This window comes from Pleurodeles waltl, chromosome 6 (assembly GCF_031143425.1).
Source record: "Pleurodeles waltl isolate 20211129_DDA chromosome 6, aPleWal1.hap1.20221129, whole genome shotgun sequence".
Taxonomy (NCBI): domain Eukaryota; kingdom Metazoa; phylum Chordata; class Amphibia; order Caudata; family Salamandridae; genus Pleurodeles; species Pleurodeles waltl.
This window is the reverse complement of record NC_090445.1, coordinates 1,542,685,660-1,542,706,462: the sequence shown is the minus strand read 5'-3', so window position 1 is coordinate 1,542,706,462 and position 20,803 is coordinate 1,542,685,660. Positions and strand designations below refer to the sequence as shown.

The window sequence follows — 20,803 nt, the reverse complement described above, 5'->3', positions numbered from 1 at the left end:
GGCCTGGATACCCTTTCAACTATACAGGGAGTGCAGAATTATTAGGCAAGTTGTATTTTTGAGGATTAATTTTATTATTGAACAACAACCATGTTCTCAATGAACCCAAAAAACTCATTAATATCAAAGCTGAATATTTTTGGAAGTAGTTTTTAGTTTGTTTTTAGTTTTAGCTATGTTAGGGGGATATCTGTGTGTGCAGGTGACTATTACTGTGCATAATTATTAGGCAACTCAACAAAAAAAAATATATACCCATTTCAATTATTTATTATTACCAGTGAAACCAATATAACATCTCAACATTCACAAATATACATTTCTGACATTAAAAAACAAAACAAAAAAAAATCAGTGACCAATATAGCCACCTTTCTTTGCAAGGACACTCAAAAGCCTGCCATCCATGGATTCTGTCAGTGTTTTGATCTGTTCACCATCAACATTGCGTGCAGCAGCAACCACAGCCTCCCAGACACTGTTCAGAGAGGTGTACTGTTTTCCCTCCTTGTAAATCTCACATTTGATGATGGACCACAGGTTCTCAATGGGGTTCAGATCAGGTGAACAAGGAGGCCATGTCATTAGATTTCCTTCTTTTATACCCTTTCTTGCCAGCCACGCTGTGGAGTACTTGGACGCGTGTGATGGAGCATTGTCCTGCATGAAAATCATGTTTTTCTTGAAGGATGCAGACTTCTTCCTGTACCACTGCTTGAAGAAGGTGTCTTCCAGGAACTGGCAGTAGGACTGGGAGTTGAGCTTGACTCCATCCTCAACCCGAAAAGGCCCCACAAGCTCATCTTTGATGATACCAGCCCAAACCAGTACTCCACCTCCACCTTGCTGGCGTCTGAGTCGGACTGGAGCTCTCTGCCCTTTACCAATCCAGCCACGGGCCCATCCATCTGGCCCATCAAGACTCACTCTCATTTCATCAGTCCATAAAACCTTAGAAAAATCAGTCTTGAGATATTTCTTGGCCCAGTCTTGACGTTTCAGCTTGTGTGTCTTGTTCAGTGGTGGTCGTCTTTCAGCCTTTCTTACCTTGGCCATGTCTCTGAGTATTGCACACCTTGTGCTTTTGGGCACTCCAGTGATGTTGCAGCTCTGAAATATGGCCAAACTGGTGGCAAGTGGCATCGTGGCAGCTGCACGCTTGACTTTTCTCAGTTCATGGGCAGTTATTTCGCGCCTTGGTTTTTCCACACGCTTCTTGCGACCCTGTTGACTATTTTGAATGAAACGCTTGATTGTTCGATGATCACGCTTCAGAAGCTTTGCAATTTTAAGAGTGCTGCATCCCTCTGCAAGATATCTCACTATTTTTGACTTTTCTGAGCCTGTCAAGTCCTTCTTTTGACCCATTTTGCCAAAGGAAAGGAAGTTGCCTAATAATTATGCACACCTGATATAGGGTGTTGATGTCATTAGACCACACCCCTTCTCATTACAGAGATGCACATCACCTAATATGCTTAATTGGTAGTAGGCTTTCGAGCCTATACAGCTTGGAGTAAGACAACATGCATAAAGAGGATGATGTGGTCAAAATACTCATTTGCCTAATAATTCTGCACTCCCTGTACAAAGAGAGTATCAACTAATTCTATTGGAATGGCAGAAAGAGAGCATCTCAATACGTCATATATATGTTTACATGTTGAAAAAGAAGCAAGGCAAAAGGAACATGTACAACACAGCAGTAGTCACTCATGTTTGCTGATTACTTGACTTCTGTATCATTCCAAACCGCATGGATTCTCCAATTCGTCTAGCCCATGTCACCCTATTATCATGCTCACATATATTGTACTTCTTAAGCCTAGTTTTAACACGTCATAGCCTTTTCAGGAGAGGCAAAACTATTCCAACCATCTCATCAAGATGCATTGTTAGGTGATCAGTCTTGTCATCTATCTGCTGGAGGCTGGTTTGCATCTCCAGCAGGGTAACACACACTTCCCGCTTCTCAGGGGGGACCTCAGGCTACAGAGCTTGAGGAGTCAAATCCAGCTTCAGATGGAGGTCTGGCAGAATGCGTAGTGTCAGTGGCTATCTTGGATTTGTTTTGCCCATGATGTCATTGCGTGGAAAGGTCCCAAGGCAACTGGAAAAAATGATAGGCACACAGATGCTATGAGGTTGCAGTAATAAAGATGGTGGTCTGTTACTGCAGGAAAAGATTGCAGTGTATGTTGAGCAAGTGGTTTCCACCCTCACCTTCCAGAAGCAGTGGTAAAGAACTACATGTACCAGGTCTCGAAGGTGAGGCACCCCTGCTGTGTCCCATACCCAGTCAAAATAGGAATTCATCCTAGTGCCCCAGCAAATAGGTTTGTGTCTCCAACAGGTTCTAAGACCCACAAGGGGGCTGGAAGAATGTGGACTGCCTCTGTGAGTAGCGCTGAGCAGAATCAAGGGCCTTCACTGTTGGGGGAGGGAGAGGGTCCACAGTCTGGAGGTACCTATTGTACAGTAGCCTCCTGTCTCCCAACCTGTACCAGCCTGAATGGGAGACAACTTGTCTGGATGTGTGATTGGCCCATGTGGTACAAATAAAGCAGCTGCACGCAGAGATCACTGTAGGGTGGAGGAGGATCAAAGCACACTTTGTAACCATACAAGTCAGGCAACATAATCGAGATTCAGGTGTGCTGGTAAGGCATCAGTTTGGCTACAGTACACACATTGTGCCAACTGCATGTCCTCTCTAACCCATTGGAACATTTCAAACCCCACAGGCTGCCCCCCATCAGCAGTTGGGCCTGGCTCCAGTGGCTCATAAGGGCAGGCCGCAGCTTACCAGCTTAGTCGGTGTCTGTAACATAGGGAGGAGTAGTCTGATTCAGGACACAGGCTTGTCGCTGGAGCAATGTACCTTGCTCAGCATCCCACAGAGCAGGTTGTGATGGTGCTGCTTAGAAACAGATTGTTACGGATAGTTAGGGCCAGATACTGGAGCTCTGGTTTCGGGCAACAATCTTAGCAGGCAATGAGCAACACGCTGCTTGATCATCTCTCGATCAAAACAGTACATAACATAATCACTGCTGAACTATGGGTCTATAAAGCTAGTTCTCAATGTTAAAACATTGTGGTGCTAGGAACCCTCAAACTGCCTCAAAGCTTTGATTTTATTTTCATACTTGGGCTTTTTCTTTGCTGTGGTGCTTTGTTAGCTTCAGAGCGGTGTTTTGATCTCTTGCAGTGTCTGTGACTTCAACATTTGAAGAGGTTGAATGTTGTTCCAGGTATTCAGCTTACTTTGCCTATTTTTAAATACAGTGACCTAATTTCCAAAGCAGATTCTTCTAATGCCTCATACTGATCTTAGAAAAGGCAATGTTGTCTTTAGAAAGGGCAGGATGCTGTGATTGGCTAGATTTCAGAGAACACGGTTTAAATGCCTAAACGTAATTATTTTGCTGCTAAAGCATGAGTTCAATTATCAAGCCAGTGGTTTTGAAATAATAGTGATTCCGATCTACACTCCGTATAAACTGTTTGGCCAGAGTCTGAAAGCCCTTTGTGTGCTCTGTATAAGCCATAAACGTCCGTCTTAAAATAGTGATGCTTCTGTCCTCTTAGAGGAATCCTTTATTTTTTTTTCATCTTTTTACACAATTCAAAATCTGACGCAATATATCATTTCAGCACCTAAGACAGGTGTATGTAGTGTGTGCTATATAAATGGTGTCAAACAGAGCTCTAGAGCGTTCATGAATCTATTAAAATATGAAGTCAAAAGTAGAGCTTTACATTCATGTATGCGGTCAAACGGACTGCATGCTACACCACTCTGGGTTAGCGTACAAACTTTTGTCTATGCTACAACCTCACCAATCTACTCGGTCACACAACAGTAGTTTTGAGGTAAACATTTGTCAGACACTTTGGGCCCCTTCGAGAAGCTTTGAAATCGTGGATTGGTTCTACACCTCAAGATGCTGTCTACTAACAATGACTTAACATTATGTTAACCTTCTTACAAACTTTTTCTTTATTTAACATTGCTAGCCTACTTAACAACATTTCCCGAACCCATGTTACCTACAAAGTCTTGCGCCCTGAAACAAACTTATCTGCTACCAGCAGACCTCATTCACACATCAGATCCTTTTCGGGCAATATATACAATGCTACCTGTGCACATGTGCAACCCAGGAGAGTCCTGTGAAGTACTGAATACACCTATATCCGCAGCAGGCTACCTTGAATCTCTAGCCTCGCAGTACATTCTATAAAGTCACTTGGATATTCGGACCAGTAAAGGATATTGTTAGAAATTGGGTCTTTGATTGGCAGTCAGGTTACCCCCTGTCCAAGAAAGGACCCTCACGCTAGTCAGGGTAAGTCACACACAATCCAAATTATCCTGTGCCCACCCTCTGGTAGCTTGGCACTGAGCAGTCAGGCTTAACTTAGAAGGCAATGTGTAAAGTATTTGTGCACTAAATCCTACAATAACACAATATAGCACCACAAAAATACACCACACAGTGTTTAGAAAAATATATACTATTTATCTGGATATTTGCAGGTCAAAACGATAAACGATGCAATATGAATTTGTAAAGATATCCCTGAAAAGTTATATAAAGTGTCTTAAGTCTTTAAAAAGCAAACAAAGTCTCTTTCTAGCACAAAGTACCTGGTTTGGAGTGGAAAATCTCAGCAGAGGGCCGCAGAGGAGGAGATGCGTGGAAAAATGGTGTGTGCGTTGGTTTCGCCCCTTCACACATGGACTTGCGTCGTTATTTTCCACGCGGGGAGACGTGAGTCGTTCTCTGGGAAGAAAAATGGTGTGTACGTCGGTTTCGCCCCTTCACACACTGACTTGCGTCGTTATTTTTTCACTCGGGGAAGACGTGCGTCGTTTTCCGGCACGCGGACCGTCTCCTTCTGTGGGTCACGGGATTACCAGATGTCCCAGGGTCTGTGCGTGGAATCCTCGGCTTGATATCCAGCTGCGCGTCGTTCCTGTGGGCTGTGTGGAATTTTCTTCCTCACGGCAGGCGTTGCGTCGATTTCCTCTCGAAGTCGGGCGGCGTTGTCCAGGCGGGCCATGCCTCGAAGTTTTTCACCGCGGAGCAAGCTGTGTGTCTAATTTTTCGGCACACAAGGAGTCCAGTTGAAAAAGAGAAGTCTTTTGGTCCTGAGACTTCAGGGAACAGGAGGCAAGCTCTATCCAAGCCCTTGGAGAGCACTTTTGCAGCAAGACAAGAGTTCAGCAAGGCAGCAGGCCAACAGCAAGGCAGCAGTCCTTTGTAGAAAGCAGTCAGGTGTGTCCTTTGAGCAGCCAGGCAGTTCTTCTTGGCAGGGTGCAGGTTCTGGTTCAGGTGTCTTCTCCAGCAAGTGTCTGAGGGGGTAGGGCAGAGGCCCTGTTTTATACCCAAATGTGCCTTTGAAGTGGTGGAGACTTCAAACAGTGGCTTAGAAGTGCACCAGGTCCCCTTTCAGTTCAATCTTGTCTGCCAGGGTCCCAGTAGGGGGTGTGGCAGTCCTTTGTGTCAGAGCGGCCCTCCACCCGCCCAGCCCAGGAAGACCCATTCAAAATGCAGATGTATGCAAGTGTGGCTGAGTTCCCTGTGTTTGGGGTGTGTCTGAGGGGACTGCACAAGGAGCTGTCAACTAAACCCAGCCAGACGTGGATTGTAAGGCACAGAAAGATTTAAGTGCAAAGAAATGCTCACTTTCTAAAAGGAGCATTTCTAGAATAGTAATATTAAATCCAACTTCACCAGTCAACAAGATTTTGTATTACCATTCTGGCCATACTAAATATGACCTTCCTGCTCCTTTCAGGTCAGCAGCTACCACTTCCATAATGTATGAGGGCAGTCCCAATGTTAGCCTAGGAAGGGAGCAGGCCTCACAGTAGTGTAAAAACGAATTTAGGAGTTTTACACTACCAGTACAGGTAAACTACACCGGTACATGTCCTGCCTTTTACCTACACAGCACCCTGCCCTAGGGGTTACCTAGGGCACACATTAGAGGTGACTTATGTGTAGAAAAAGGGGAGTTTTAGGCTTGGCAAGTACTTTTAAATGCCCACTCGAATTGGCAGTGAAACTGCACACACAGGCCTTGCCATGGCAGGCCTGGGACAAGGTAAAGGGGGCTACTTGAGTGGGTGGCACAACCAGTGCTGCAGGCCCACTAGTAGCATTTAATCTACAGGCCCTAAGCACATACAGTGCACATTACTAGGGACTTATAAGTAGATTAAATAGTCGAATTGGGTATGATACAAAGTTACCATGTTTAAAGGGAGAGAGCATATGCACTTTAGCACTGGTTAGCAGTGGTAAAGTGTGCAGAGTCCAAAAGCCAGTAAAAACAGAGTCCAAAAAGTGGAGGGAGGCAGGCAAAAAATTAGGGGTGACCACCCTAATGCAGGTCAAGTCTAACAGATATCTTGTCACTTCTGGCTACCTACAAGTGCTGGCCTGTACTGTACACCCCCACAAACTACCTAAAACACTAACAGTTGAGCAGAGATTCATGAATTTGGATTTTCAGAGCTAGCTTTTGGTCACCTTTACTCATCTAGGCATATGCTATCTTGTGTACAACCAGGAACGAAACTACTACAGACAATACACGAGGAAGTGGATTTGTTCTGTAACAGTTGAATCCCTTATATGTGCCCATGACTGACTATTTTTGTCTCTTCTGACTCACCAAAGAAATTTCTGATGTCTGATCAGTCTTGCAAATGCTATATCTGTGCTATGGAGACTTAACTCAGCAAGCTAGGTGACCACTCTCAGAGGAATGAGGCACTAATGGAAGTTTTTAAATTGGTATGCTTGACTCCACCCATTAGAGACACCTTGCGTTAGTGGAACCATACTTTTATCCCCTATGCACAAGCCTTTTGAGCCCCTGGCTAGTTGTCTTCTTGACTTATTTGGATAACAAGATGTTTTACAGTTATTTTAAATAGTTGGGTTGAAGACTTTGCTGATCTCATGTAAAGGCCCATTCTCCTTTGAATTGCTTTTTCTTGCCAGGTGTTTTGGTAGTATTTAACTTTAACCACTATATTATTCATCTGCCTTGCCAAGCCCCAGCTCATACCTCCTTGTCTTAGAAAACTGCAGAGTCTCGACCGGATTTCTAAAATTTAATTCCGAGCACGTTTCGTCAGAATTTTGGATTATCTTTTCACCTACCCAAGGCAATAAATGCTGCAATTTTATCATATGTGTCTTAGTTGGCCTCTTATTTTGAAAGACTTCAGCTTCCTCCTAGATGCCATACTAGTCGGGTGCTTTGGTGAATTTTCAGATATCTCTTAAATGTGTAGGGCAGCTATTAGATCCCTGGTCACGCTTTCTCTGAGTGTTTTTATTTATGGCGGTCTGTGCATATATATATTTTTTTTAACACAGATTTGCATTTTGATCCTTGCTGATCTACTGATCTGTGTGCGGACGTCTGAGTTCAGGCCAGCTTGGGCAGAAGAAGGAAACAAAAGGAAAATGGCATTCATGTTGATCACTGTACTTTTCTTTTAAAGCAAATTGGTCTGGTGTGGCTACCAGCCTTTTGACTTTGTCATTGCTTGTTTTGTTACACCACGGTTTCGTTAAACTTAATTGGGGGGGGCATTTTTTTTTCCTGTGAAAGATCAGAATGCCGCCACTCAGTGAAGGAAGCTGATGGCCGAAGTGGGCCCCAACCCATTTCCCCATGCTATAGGGGGTGTTGTATAGCAGTAAACAATCAGGAAGACAAACGCACTCCAAATGCTTCATTGCTTCACACACTGGGTAAAATATCCCCAGGGTATTTATTAGTCAAACGATCAAATAGTTAAACAATTAATCAATTAACGACGTCACGGACTCTACCATCGGGGATCGCCATCAAAGGGGGAATTAAAACCATTCCCCTTTTTACTAATTCCTCGATGGAAGAGCCCTTGAAACATAACATTCCTCCTTTACCAAAAATTTAAATCCGCACAATATCATATATCGGACAACAACAACAAAAAATCACACAAAACATAAAATCAATTCACTACAAAATCACGAAACCTAGTAGAACACTGTGGACGAGGGCGTAGATTGTATGGACCATCCCCACGGGTTGAGGTAACCGGATCAGCCAGCCCAGATCCAGATGTAACAGATTCCTCAACCAGCTGATCACCTGAGCCATGATCCAACACCATACAACCCCCAGGATTTTGCACATCAGAACACAGACCACCATCAAGAAATGCATCATTGGTCTCAAAACCTGAACTTTGCAACATAACATCATCGTAATCTTGATCCCCAGACGAAATGTCTATGGGTACTGGAAAATCCGAAGCATATACCTTCTTATAAAATGAAATGTTCCGGGTAATTGATTCCGGACCCCGCTTAGCAGTAATCATAGTCCCTCTGACATCACTCACTATCCAAGGATCCTTCTCAAAAGGCAATACAAACTTACTACCCCCTTTTCTACATTTTACCAAAACCGTATCACCAACACAGATGTCACATTTCTTAGCCCCCCTCTTCCGTGACATATTATCATTTCTGTCCTTCCTCGGTGATAATGCTTTCCCCACCTGTTGGTACAGATCATTATGTTCCAAAATACTAGCAATGGTATCCCGCACTGGTCTATTAACACAGATAGTACTTGGTGCTTCTCCAGTAACACGGGGTCAAACGATATTCTCTTAAAAAACGAATACACTGCACAGTCCACATTCTGGCCTTCAGCAATGGCTATACGCAGTACCTTATTCAAAGTCCTCATAAATCTCTCCACTTCTCCATTTGCTTGAGGCCACCGAGGAGTAGTTTTCCTATGCACAATTCCTCTAGATGACAAATAATTAGCAAAGTCTTGGCTGGAAAATGGAGGGCCATTATCAGTATGAATCTCCTTCAATAGACCATGAGTGGCCATGATCTTTTCCAGCCGTGGAATAACTTGGGCTGCAGTAACAGAGTCAATAATTTCCACCTCTGGATATTTTGAAAAATCATCTATCACAACAAAGGTGTGACGACCATCTGGTAAACTGCCAAAATCAGCACTAGCCCTAAACCAGGGAACAGGAGGAATGGGCTCGGTAATAATTGGTGGAGGCCGTTCACCAGGACCAACAGCCTGACACATCATCCACTGCCGTACCACCCACTCCACATGATCATCCAGTCTCGGGAACCACACCTTACTTCTCAATCTGGTCTTAGTTTTCACCATGCCTTGATGGGAGGCATGAGCCAGGTCCACAACCGACTGTTGCAATGCCAAAGGTATGACAAGCCTGTGTCCTCTCAACAAACATCCATCAGGTGACATAACTAGTTCATGCCGAACTTTATGTAACGAGGACAACATGGTACGTGCTGCCGTTGTCCTAAGAGCCAAATTCTTCAAAAGGGAATGCCACTTTCCGGATGCCACAGCTGATATCACCAACTGGGAAAAAAAAAAACCTTGGCTGAGTCAACAAAAGGCAAGTGTAGAAAGAGTGTTGGTTAACAGGTCGTATAACCAAATACTTTCTATATATAATTTTAGTAAAGTCAGAAGGTCTTGGCTAAAGCCACAGCCAAAAACTAACCGAAAATTTGCTGTAATAGTTACGATAGGGGCCTCTTGCATTAATGAGAATACTAGTGCATGGCCAAGCCTAAACGTTCAAACGTTTTTAGTTTTTTGTTTTTTTTAAGAATCTTTTTCTTTGTCTGCAAGGAATAAGAAGTCTTCTACCATTCTGTTGAACTGTGTATTTGTATATAGATATTCGTATCAGAAGAAGTCTCTTTGTGCAATGCATTGTCTTTAAAGGGCCGATTTTGTTTTCTTGTTTTGATGAGAGTTGAAGGTGGTCCTCCTTAGGATGCTTTATGACACTGTAATTAGTCTTTCGTCCTGACTGTTCACCTACTCTTCTTGTGGACATCAAGAGGTGCAGATGGCAAGATCAAGGAAAGAAACCTTCCAAAAAGTATACTGTTATTGTAGGGTATTTTGAAGCCCACCACTTGCAACAGTCCGTCGTGCATCAGCACCGCTCCTTGCTTGCATGTTAACTCTTTATATTATTTTGAAAATACTTTAGTGATTTTAAACTCTCTTCACATAGGACATCAATAGTGCACAGCTTTGTTAGCAGTGTTACAAGGCATCATTATGACAACAATATCTAGTTATGAAACAGAGCAACAATACATATCACACCAGGGTGAGCGTCTTGTGTATCTCGGACTTTTAGTGCTCCTTCAGGGGTGTGGAATTTATTAAAATATCTACTTGTCCACGGGACAGGTTGCTTCTCAAATCTACTTGTCCTTTAAAAAGATCTACTTGTCCCTTTGGTGCCATGTAGCGTGGCGCCAAATTATGGCAGCAATCTCATTATGTAAGAGCTCTGATAATAGCCTCTCTGATTATGCCAGGGCTACTACCATAGTAGGGCTTGAATACTTGCAGTTTCAATCCCTACTGTAGCAATTTCCTTATTTTTCCACCTTTCTGCAGATCTGCATACTTGGGCTGGAGGAAGCAGTAAGCAATAGTTCCAGGGCTGGAATGCCTTTGAGTCTGCAAACCTACTAACCTGCATGTTTTAAAGATCTTCACCAGCTTCTCTCTAATATTTTCCCATAATAAGAAAGGTTGGACATTTACTCCTGACAATGGCAGAATTAGAACTTCTTCCAGGGTTGGGAAGAAAGTGGCTGGAGGGAAAATGAACTTGCAAATGCTCAATAGATTTTCACATGAGCAAATCTACACATGCGTATTTACCCATGCTAAAATACAGTTCACAAATATTTTATAGGGGTACGACATATACCATGGGTGCACTTTTGTGACTTTCTTTAAGAATTTGGGGCCACATGTAGGTAGGTTCAGATTTGCGACCCGCAAATTGCGAGTCGCAAATCCGAATGTAGGATGGTGTCCCTGACACAATCTGTGATTCGCAAGGGCTTCGCAAATGCACACCTCATGAATAATCATGAGGTGGGTCGCAATTTGCGACCCCCTTGCGAATGGCGGCTGAATGGAGACAGCAGACCACCATGTCTGTGACTGCTTTTCAATAAAGCAGTTTTTTTTTTTTTTGGAATGCAGCCCGTTTTCCTTAAAGGAAAACGAGATGCATTACAAAAACGAAAAATTAAACGTTTTCGTTTCATTTTTTCAGAGCAGGCAGTGGTCCTGCGGACCACTGCCTGCTCTGAAAAAATGTTTACAGTGACATTCACAATGGGGAAGGGTTCACAGGGGGACCCCTTCCCTTTTGTGAAAGTGTTAGCACCCATTTGAAATGGGTGCAAACTTCGATTGGTTTGCGCCCGCGTTTGCAAAACAATCCTACATTGCACTACGAGTCGCAATTAGGAAGGGAACACCCCTTCCTAATTGCGAGTCGCAAACCCGTTTTGCGATTCGGTAACCAGGTTACCGAATCGCAAAACTGGGTTTGTGCACCGCAATGTGCTTTTTGCACGTCGCAAACAGCGAAAGTCGCTGTTTGCGACATGCAAAAAGCTACCTACATGTGGGTCTTGGTCCCTAATTAGGTCTGGTGTTAAAGACATTTTGTTTTTATTAAACTTCTATTTCTCTCTCTTTCGGCTGGCTTTACTGTGAGTGATCGCATTCTTCTCTTCCACAAGGAGCATATTGGCACACAAAGTAGTTTTGTTCAGTGTCAGGAACTACAGTGGCAATCCGTGACGTAACGAAACTGGAGGGTGCCCCTTTGCAAAGAACATGGAGGAGCCCCCTCTCCAGACTCACTCAGGGCAGGTGCTGTGCTGAAGGGGCCCCCTGGAGGGCGGCTGCGGGGCCTTTGTTATGCCACTGGTGGCAAAATGTGCTTTTAGAGTTCAAAAACGTTTTTGTTTTTTTTGCCAGTGTTTGTTACAATGTTGAGGGCCTGGTAGCTCCCACAACAATAAAGTGTTACAAAAGCCATGTCAAAACAAGACGCGCATTAATGAAACCAAAAGACTTATAAAAATGTCAGATCAGTTGGCTTTGTCAGAGTTTATTTTCATGCTTCCCATAATCGTGTTGAAAATGGTTACACTGATTTTCCATTAGAAATAGTTTTGGGAAATAGCATGCATCAAAACATTTTACTAAATGACACCTCATTTGCATCTAATCAGAGAGCATTCTGGGAGCATTATACTTAGCCTCATAGCCTAAACTTTTCAAACATGTGTATACACGTTTTTTTTTATTTGTACTGGAACCAACGTCAGTAGTGAAGTGTGACCTTAAAACATGTATTTACAGCACTCACCCTAATAATGAAGGTTTTCAAATAATGAACCATAAATACAAGTTCGAACAGCATTATCTTTTGGAAACACATTACCTCAACTGTAGAGAGTTCCACTCTCTGTAAACAGGCAGCCAAAGGGTTTGTGCTGCAGAGGGTTGGGCCTACTTGTCCCAAGGACAAAGTAAACATAAAAACTTGTTGCCCTTGACCCCAAACAAGATGTCCTGGGCGTCGGGCGATAGGAATTCCACATCCCTGTCCTTAAGGAGACGCTTAGCCTCCAGTGGGAAGAATTCTGGACTATCAGCTGTTGACTGTATAATCTGCATAAGGACATGGTGAAGTTGGAGATAATGAAAAAATTGTGTGATGTAGGTTGTACGCCACCTGCAGGTCCTGGAAGGACTTTAACGTCCCATTTTGGAAAATATCTCCCAGTGTTGAGATACCGGTGGTGTCCTATGCAGAGAAGTCATGCAGGGCCCCAACTTGCAGGAGACTAGTACTCCGTCACTGTGGGGTTAGAAGAATCAACCTGTCCTCCCATTCAGCATCCTTCCAGGCCTCAGTCCAAGCGCCCAGCACCACCTGTGTGGCCCGTGGCAGTGTCACCAGTGTGGTGCCCCTTTAGAGCAGGTGTGGGAGAGTCTGATGACCCATAACCCATCCCTTGAGTGCTTATGCCGATCTGCAAACCCCTTGAACCACTGCTTGTTGATTATGAACAGATGTATTTCCAAATAGTCCAGGATATCTGGAGTGGCTGTACCACCCTCCTAACCATTCGGCCTCATTTCCCCAGGGCAATGCGGGCAGTCCTCCTGAGAGTAGCGTCTGAATGTGCATATTTACCTTTGTAAAGAAAATATTGTCAGTCAGGTAGGGATAGTTCTGCAGTTGGTAGAGGAGGCGCAGTAATGAGACCATTTTCAAAATGACAGATCATCCCAGCAGAGACAAAGGGAGGGTGGTCCAAAACTTAAAGTTGCGCACCAGGCCCTCCAGTTGCGGCACCAAATGCGCAACATAAGAGCGCTGTGCAACCCCAGTGATTTGAATCCCCAGGTATCTGAACCCAGAAGGAAGAACTAGTATCTCTGATGCCCACAGCATATTGACAGACAGGGTATGGGATAGGTTGGTGATTTTTATTTTTTTTATTTATGGCTGATGGAGGCAGGAGTATGTACCAAAGATGTGTAGAATTTGCAGTGCTCTGGTCCCAAAGGGTCTGGGTCTCCCAGAATCAAAAGGACGTTGTCAGACACAACTGTCTTTCACCTATCTGGCAAGAGGTGGGTTTCTTTGGTCTTTCACCCTCTGGTATTGATTGTGTAGTTGGACGTAGCTTAGTTTTATGAAATTCCAACGTTGAGTATACTAGCTTGGCGAAACAAAGCTGTTTAAACATAATTTTGGAGGACCACTAAATTGAGGAACAACCAATGCTATGAAAATCAAATACTTTTTTGTGGGGGTGAAATAACATATTCTAGAACAAGGGTTTTAAATCCTTCAGTATAAGAACTCCCCACACCCAAACACGCTTACTCTAACCCTTCAAAGTTGCTGCCGCACAAAAGCATGTTCTCTTGGATCGAAAGCTTCAAGTTGTAATGCTGGGGGTCCTGTGGTACCCGATTACCTATTCACTCCTATCTGCAATGTAATGCCGAGTGGCACCAATGCCTCATGAATCAAATATACAGGCTCTATTAATCGTTGCCACAGAGTCATACTTCACAGAGAGGTTGTGTAGCCCCTGACCAAATCTATCACTTTGGAAGTTGAGGTTTGCTCCTCAAAAAACTCCATATTTATGCATTGGTATGTGAGGGTGTTATTTAGGACGTATGCGTTGCTACAGTACATCCTGAAACCAAGTTTTAACCTTGAACGGGTTGATGTGGTTTGCATGTTCCAAATATAGAAAGGAGTCAATCCCATTACCCATGGACATTTGCTTTGGTGTCTGAATTTCGGGGCTGAACCAGAGCTGTTCTTGGGCTGAGGCTATATCCTGTGGTGAAGGGATAATGGGCATGCAGTTTGAACTACTGGATGTTTAGATAAGAAAATTTACCCCAAATTGATGGATAATCTTAAATGTAGTGGTAATGTAGGCAGTACGTGTCGCTTCTTCACTTGCTAGTGAAATGAACCAATATTACTTGTGAAAAGCAGTGTGATCCTGTGTTAATTGCTCTCTCATTACAAACGTGAAAGTACGATAGAACGTGAACAAGCCACATCCAGAAATGCTAGCCTCCTATTCCGGTAGAAACAATCTCGGATGTTCGGATGTGAAAGCTCTTTCTTATATGGGCATCACACTCAGATAAATTAGACAGTTCAAAAACTGAGACAATATACCTTCATTAATGCCAGCAGCCCGACCGATGGAGGCATAACTGTGAACAGAACAATTAAGTATAGCTTGTTCCGCAAATCTTATCCCCCAATAATTTTCCCAATTCACCAAAATGTGAAAGAAAATTAAACATTATTGCTACATCCGGAAGACCTAATCAGACCATCAAATCACGTGCCTGCCTATATTTTTGATACTGGCATTAACAATTGTGCCTTGAAAATAAGCACACGTTTATTCTTGAAAACATACTTGCTACACCTCAGCATGTGGAGAACAGAATAAAGGACTCAACTAAGATCCCTTAGATCATAATTCTGTAGTTGTCACCTAATTGACATTTAAATCAGACAGTAATCCATTGTGAAAATGACAAGCCTGTCGTGATGGATCATATAACATGACCCACCTAGCACCTTTGCCTCTTATAGAGATCAAATTATGCATCATCTACTCATTCTAGGTTTCACCTTATCTAGTCAAAATCCCTATAAACCAGCCGCAAAAAAAGGCTTTGGACCAGTCGTGCAAGAGGAAACGTCCTGTCAACAAGTCTTTATGCTGTGCATCTCACAACCCCTACACAGTAAGATATCTTGCAGCATCCCAGACCAGTCGTGCTGCAACACATTATAAATGAATCAACAGAGAATAACACCGCACCACCCACACCATAATATAAAACCATAAACCACACTTCACAAAACTGATAAACATTGTTTGACTGCACACCCCCAACATCCATATTACCCTGCACCCTGAGATAGCTGACATAGCGTACATCGCCTGAGTGTATAGCCACACAGTGGATCACATTCCAACCCACAGCCCACCATGCAACACACCCACCCCTCCTAGCACCACACAGTATTAACTTTACCCCTCAAAATCCACAACAAATCGTGCACACTACATATCACTCCTCTTCAGATAATTTTACAGTATAACGGTATAGCACAGTCCGCATTGCTATATTACTACATGTCCTAACAGAGTACCACACACACTTTAACACATCACCATCTGTCACTGCAAAAGTACCACAAAATATCTATTTAAAAATACACTAAACCCTAATATTGCACATAACCATCACTCCTCACCATTATCACGCCATTCATCTAAGCAGTAGCGTGCACTACACCTCCATCACAATCTCGCCACACCTCTCCATGTTTCACTAAATGACATTGCATTAGGACACCACCCTCGCAATACACACTACCTCACAGCTCCACATAAAATTGGTATTGTCCAAACTATGAACCCCAATATTTAGTGCCACAGTTAAGATCAACTGCTGCAAGACTGAATCTCACCGGCCGGCCCTAATCTCAGCAGCAGTCAACACTACAGTATTTTTGAATGACCAGCTAGATTCACCATTTGTTTCATCCACTCAGTGAGTGGCACTGCAAAATGGCATGCTATGCAAACCAGTGGCCCAATAAAAACACAAGGGTTCCTTGAATATATATATATATTAAAGCTTACACTTCATGAACTATTCAAAGGGAACCTTAATCCATATTGGCAAATCGGCTGGCAGTAGAATCAGTCAAAACAATTGAATGCAGGATTGCATTATTTTGATACTCTGTCGTTATTCATATAATGAAAAAGTTATCACTGCTCACCTGGTCACACAGTGTATTTGTAAACAAAACATCCCAAGAAAGTGTGTACATAATCACAACTTTGGACTATTCAAAGACATGACGCTATTGGTATGAGGTCAGTCCACTGCAACACAAAACAGTCAGAAGAAATTAGATAAAGCATTTGTTCCCTTGCGCCAATACAGGTAATGTTGAAAACTGGAAAGACTTGGCGCATTGTTAGTCTGGCTTAGCTCTCTGACGAGATGTATATTCCCCTAGACTGACTGATCGTGTTGCAGCCCACTCCAGTATCCTTCCATCATTCTTCCATTGTCAGACTCTTTGAAGTTCCAGATTGTACAACATCATGAATTTGGGTTCATCAAACAAGTCACCTGTAAGATATAGTTCTTACTTGTACTCCTGAAAAGCAGCTGTTCTTTTGTATGGGCCATACATATAGTGCCCTTGTCAGAGTAATACTTATACCTGTTGAAGCATCGTTATTAAGCTCTGTGTGTAGATAGTAGTACCAGAAGTAGCAAGGAAAAAACAGCCTGTCATACAGTGTTCTGAGAAGCATAGCTTTGTTTGCTATAAAAACTCGGTTTGAAAGTGCTGGTAAGTGCAAGAGGAATTAGGTTTTGGTACACTATTACGCTTTCTACTTAAGAAGTTAGAAACACATTTGCTTTGATAGCAGAGAAGTAACGTTTTATGTCGTGCAAAATATGCATGTTGTTGAAACCTTATTGTTCAAGTTTTAAGCGTCATGGTCATCACAATAAGAGGTATTGTCTCACTTTTGAGATCGGACAGTAACGATTAAAGTGTGCCTGTTTGTGCTGTGCAAACGCAGTTAATCTTCGTGTGAACGTAGCACTTTGGGCAACCGTTGCTTAGCCACTTCTCATGTCTTTTTTTTCATTTGAGAGTGTCACTTTTCTCTCTCTTACTCTGTCTCGCTCTCTGTTTGGCGATCAGTACTCTGTATTCTCTTGAGGGCTGGTACCTGGGTTTGTCATAGCTGCAAGTGTGCATCTCTGGCTTACTTTTCTTAGCCATGGGTCTTTATGTGCAGGGTACGGGTTGCCACCTCTTGTGTCCCGAGTGGCTGGCAAGTAGGCCATTCACGAATGCCAAATGGGCCTAGTGCATGTAGTAGCTTTTATACTTCAAGGACTGTGGGTAGAATTAGCGCTATAACCGACACAAGGGGTTGGCTCCTTAGGACAGTTGGGAATATGCTTTAAAACTGAAATTGTTGCCAAAGCAACACTGATTTGGTCGCATTGAAGGTAGAGGCAATGTTCTGTTACCAAGCAGATTTAAATAAGTTCAGGACCGGTCCAGGACAGAAAAACGATGTGAGTAATTGGTAAAATAAAACACATAAGATGAGTCCCCATAGGCCGGGTGTCCTGATCTTCTGGCAGTATGTGGGCACTAACGGCCATATTTGAGATTCGTGCCTTATTAAGATGGGTGCAGAGCAGCCCAGTTCATTACTGCACTCAACGTGGTGTATGTGCAGCCCCCAGAAAAGTATGTGTTAAGTTAAAGCATTACAGGCAATTTTAAAGTACAGAGCTCAATGTAGTGAAATTCTAAAACCACTTTGGAAAACCAGAAAATGCAATGAGCAAAACACACAAAGATTATCAAAATTGGACGAGGGGGTCCAGAGATGTGTTTTTTTGTTTTTTTGTTTTTGAAGTTTTAATGCAAATATCACTCATTCATATGGACTTGAATCATATTTAGTAATTAAAGTTGCCACACCCAATATTCATTTCGATGTAAAGTCATTCACCATATTCGGGCATGTCCCTTGGTTATCTATATTAAGCCCCATTGGGGGTTCTATCAAAAGGATACAGATAAATTATCTTATTACTAATCACAGACAATTCCAATGGGTAGGGGATTAATATGCAAATGCTTGCAGTGTTAACACATTCGAATCGTATACATAGGATCGAGCCATAAGAGAGGGCTAAATTTGTAAAGTAGTCCCTCGTGCAGTTCAATGCCAGCAGTTGAAAGTAGGCAAAAGGATACACTCAAACAGCCAGTGGCATTAGGTGTGCGATTAATTCTCCACAGGACTGAGCCAAGACAAAATAGACAAAGTCTTAACCTGGTAGTTGATAGAGGGTCGCACCCTCTTTGTATATTGTCAGTATTGTTAGCAATAGGTGTGCTTCACTGCTATGCTGTAAAAGCAAGATCTAATAATCTGATCGGAGACGAGAGAGGAAAACAGTAAGCAGATTGTGAGTTCTGACTCATGGGAGGGGGTGTGTGTATTTATATAATTGAGGCAGAGGACAGCGTTGAAGCAAGAAGATGAGGTAAAATTAATAGCAAGATAGTTTGGTTAGAAAGTAGTTATGAAGAACGCAGAGAGACTTGAAAGCAATCCTCTTCCTATTAGGATCTGCTCCTCAACCTGGCAAACATTGTGACTAATAACAGGGAAGTAGAATTGACTGCATGCTTTACCACATTACGCGGTGTGCTTAACTTTCTTTGGCAGCTGGATAAACTGGGGTGCTAAAATGGTAATATAGCCCCATAGCACATACCAAGCTGTTGGATTAATGTGTGCCTGAGATTTTTTTTTTTTTAATGTTTTTTATTTTTACACTGCAGGCAAAATTACAAAGGTTACAACTGTACTCTGTAAATTACAATTTAAGTTAGCTCCCTTAGGCTGTATCTGTGCAGAAAGCTTTAAGTGGTAAGATGAATCGTTGTATCGTGGATACTGCTCTGGCCACATAAATATAAATTTTTCTTAGAAAACTCCCTCCTCATTGACATATGACCCATTTGTCCAAAACATTGCTATTGTCTTATCAGTTGTAAAATGCAGAGCTCTAAAAGCATGCTTCTTTGGAGCCGATAGTGTTTCGTCTTTGTGATTTGTGCATTCTGTGTTCGCAAACTTAAGAAATATATACGTTTTGAAGCAAATCAAACTATGGCAAGATAAAATTTTTGTTCCCTCATCCTAAACTCATATTTTTTCCCTCTTCGCAGTTAACAAGCACAAGCCCTGGATTGAAAGCACGTATCATGGAATACTAACAGAAAATGATGACGCTGTTTTGCTGGATCCTCCACTCATAGCTTTGGATAAGGACGCCCCACTCCGCTACGCAGGTATGACACCGCAAGGTGCAGGTGCCCACATAGCAGGCCTGAACAGAATGAGTTTTTATTCCTTGTGGCGGGTGATTGCTTCACTAGTTTATATAAGATGCAGGGGTTCCGAGTTTTGACCCATGCAGCCCCACACTGATAAAATGATGCGTTATTATTTCGTAAATGAGTATTTCGTGAATGTTGCCTCTTCTATAAAACAGTCACTTGCGCCAAACATTTTCATTACTTTGGCTACAAATGCCTGTTTGCGTATATGTGACGTAAATAAGCAGTGTAAATAAGTAATCGATACTAATGAGCAACGGTTGCATGTCCACGCAATGCAAAGAGTTAAATTTGTTTTGTAACTGGAAAAAGTAGCATTTGGTAAATGTCTCTATTCTCATTGTTGCATCCTTTTACAGCACCCAGGCTAGTGTAATTCCTTTGTGTGCCATTAGTGTAGCGCTCCGACTTTTGTCTCGCCAATTTCTGTGACCATAGTGTGAAACTTACTTTTGTGGTGTTCCTTACACTGCTTGTTTTTTGTGTCTGATTATAAAAGGAATGCCAAAACAATAAGAAAGGGGACTTAGACTAAGTCCCATCAGATGAGTGCTTGGGTGCAGTACTCATCCCCACCCCTTTCAACACTAAACACAATACAACTTAAGCCGTTTTTAGGTCTTACCCACTGATTGCTTTTAGCTGTCCGTTGTCATACACCGATTGTGACAAAACCAACAACTAGCATGGGCTTTGGGCCAGCCGATTACCTAGCATTAGTTGGTTTTCTTGTCAATCACAATTGCTTCATATTCAATAGCGTTCCTCTTTTCTCTTCTTGTTTATTCCATTGGAGCACATCCTTTTTATCATACTTTTGATTGGATCACTTGTATCCTTCCACTGCTCACATTCAGGAAAATACTTTTCCTTTCAGCACTTTGAGTTGATTTGATTTTTTGATGTTTCACTTGTGTGCCACTTTCGCCCTCAAATATTTGGCATTAATGCTCTTTGTTGCTACCTCCTCGTCCCCCCCTCCCTATGTTCATCAGTTACTTTGACCACCCCACATATTTGTTTTTATAATTTCCCTCACTTTCTCACCTCAAGCTCTTTGGTGCTTTACGGCTCGCACTGTTTACTACCTGTTGCTTCTTATCCACCCCTGTTGATCTACCACCATCACAGCCTTTATTTTTCCCATTTCAGGATTGATGTCTGCCTATATAAAATAAGGAATGAAAATATGCCGGACAATCACACTGTGTGTGCGTGCATGCTTGCGCATGTGATAACACATAAATGCAGGTCATCGTGCTTTTCGTTTTTTTTCCCCATAATATGCACACAGCTGGCAAAAAACTTTGGAAGTGCTAAAAATGATGCTGTGATAGC

At 42.7% G+C, this 20,803-nt stretch overlaps 1 protein-coding gene across 4 annotated transcripts in view; it reads left to right on the top strand.

Moving 5' to 3' along the window:
- CLSTN1 (calsyntenin 1) overlaps window positions 1-20,803 on the top strand; it is a 392,368-nt gene that overhangs the window by 80,097 nt on the left and 291,468 nt on the right. For all 4 annotated transcript variants that reach the window (XM_069241167.1, XM_069241166.1, XM_069241170.1 and 1 more), the window contains exon 2: window positions 19,295-19,417. In XM_069241167.1, coding sequence (XP_069097268.1) covers window positions 19,295-19,417 — 123 coding nt within the window. The remainder of the gene's footprint in view (window positions 1-19,294; window positions 19,418-20,803) is intronic.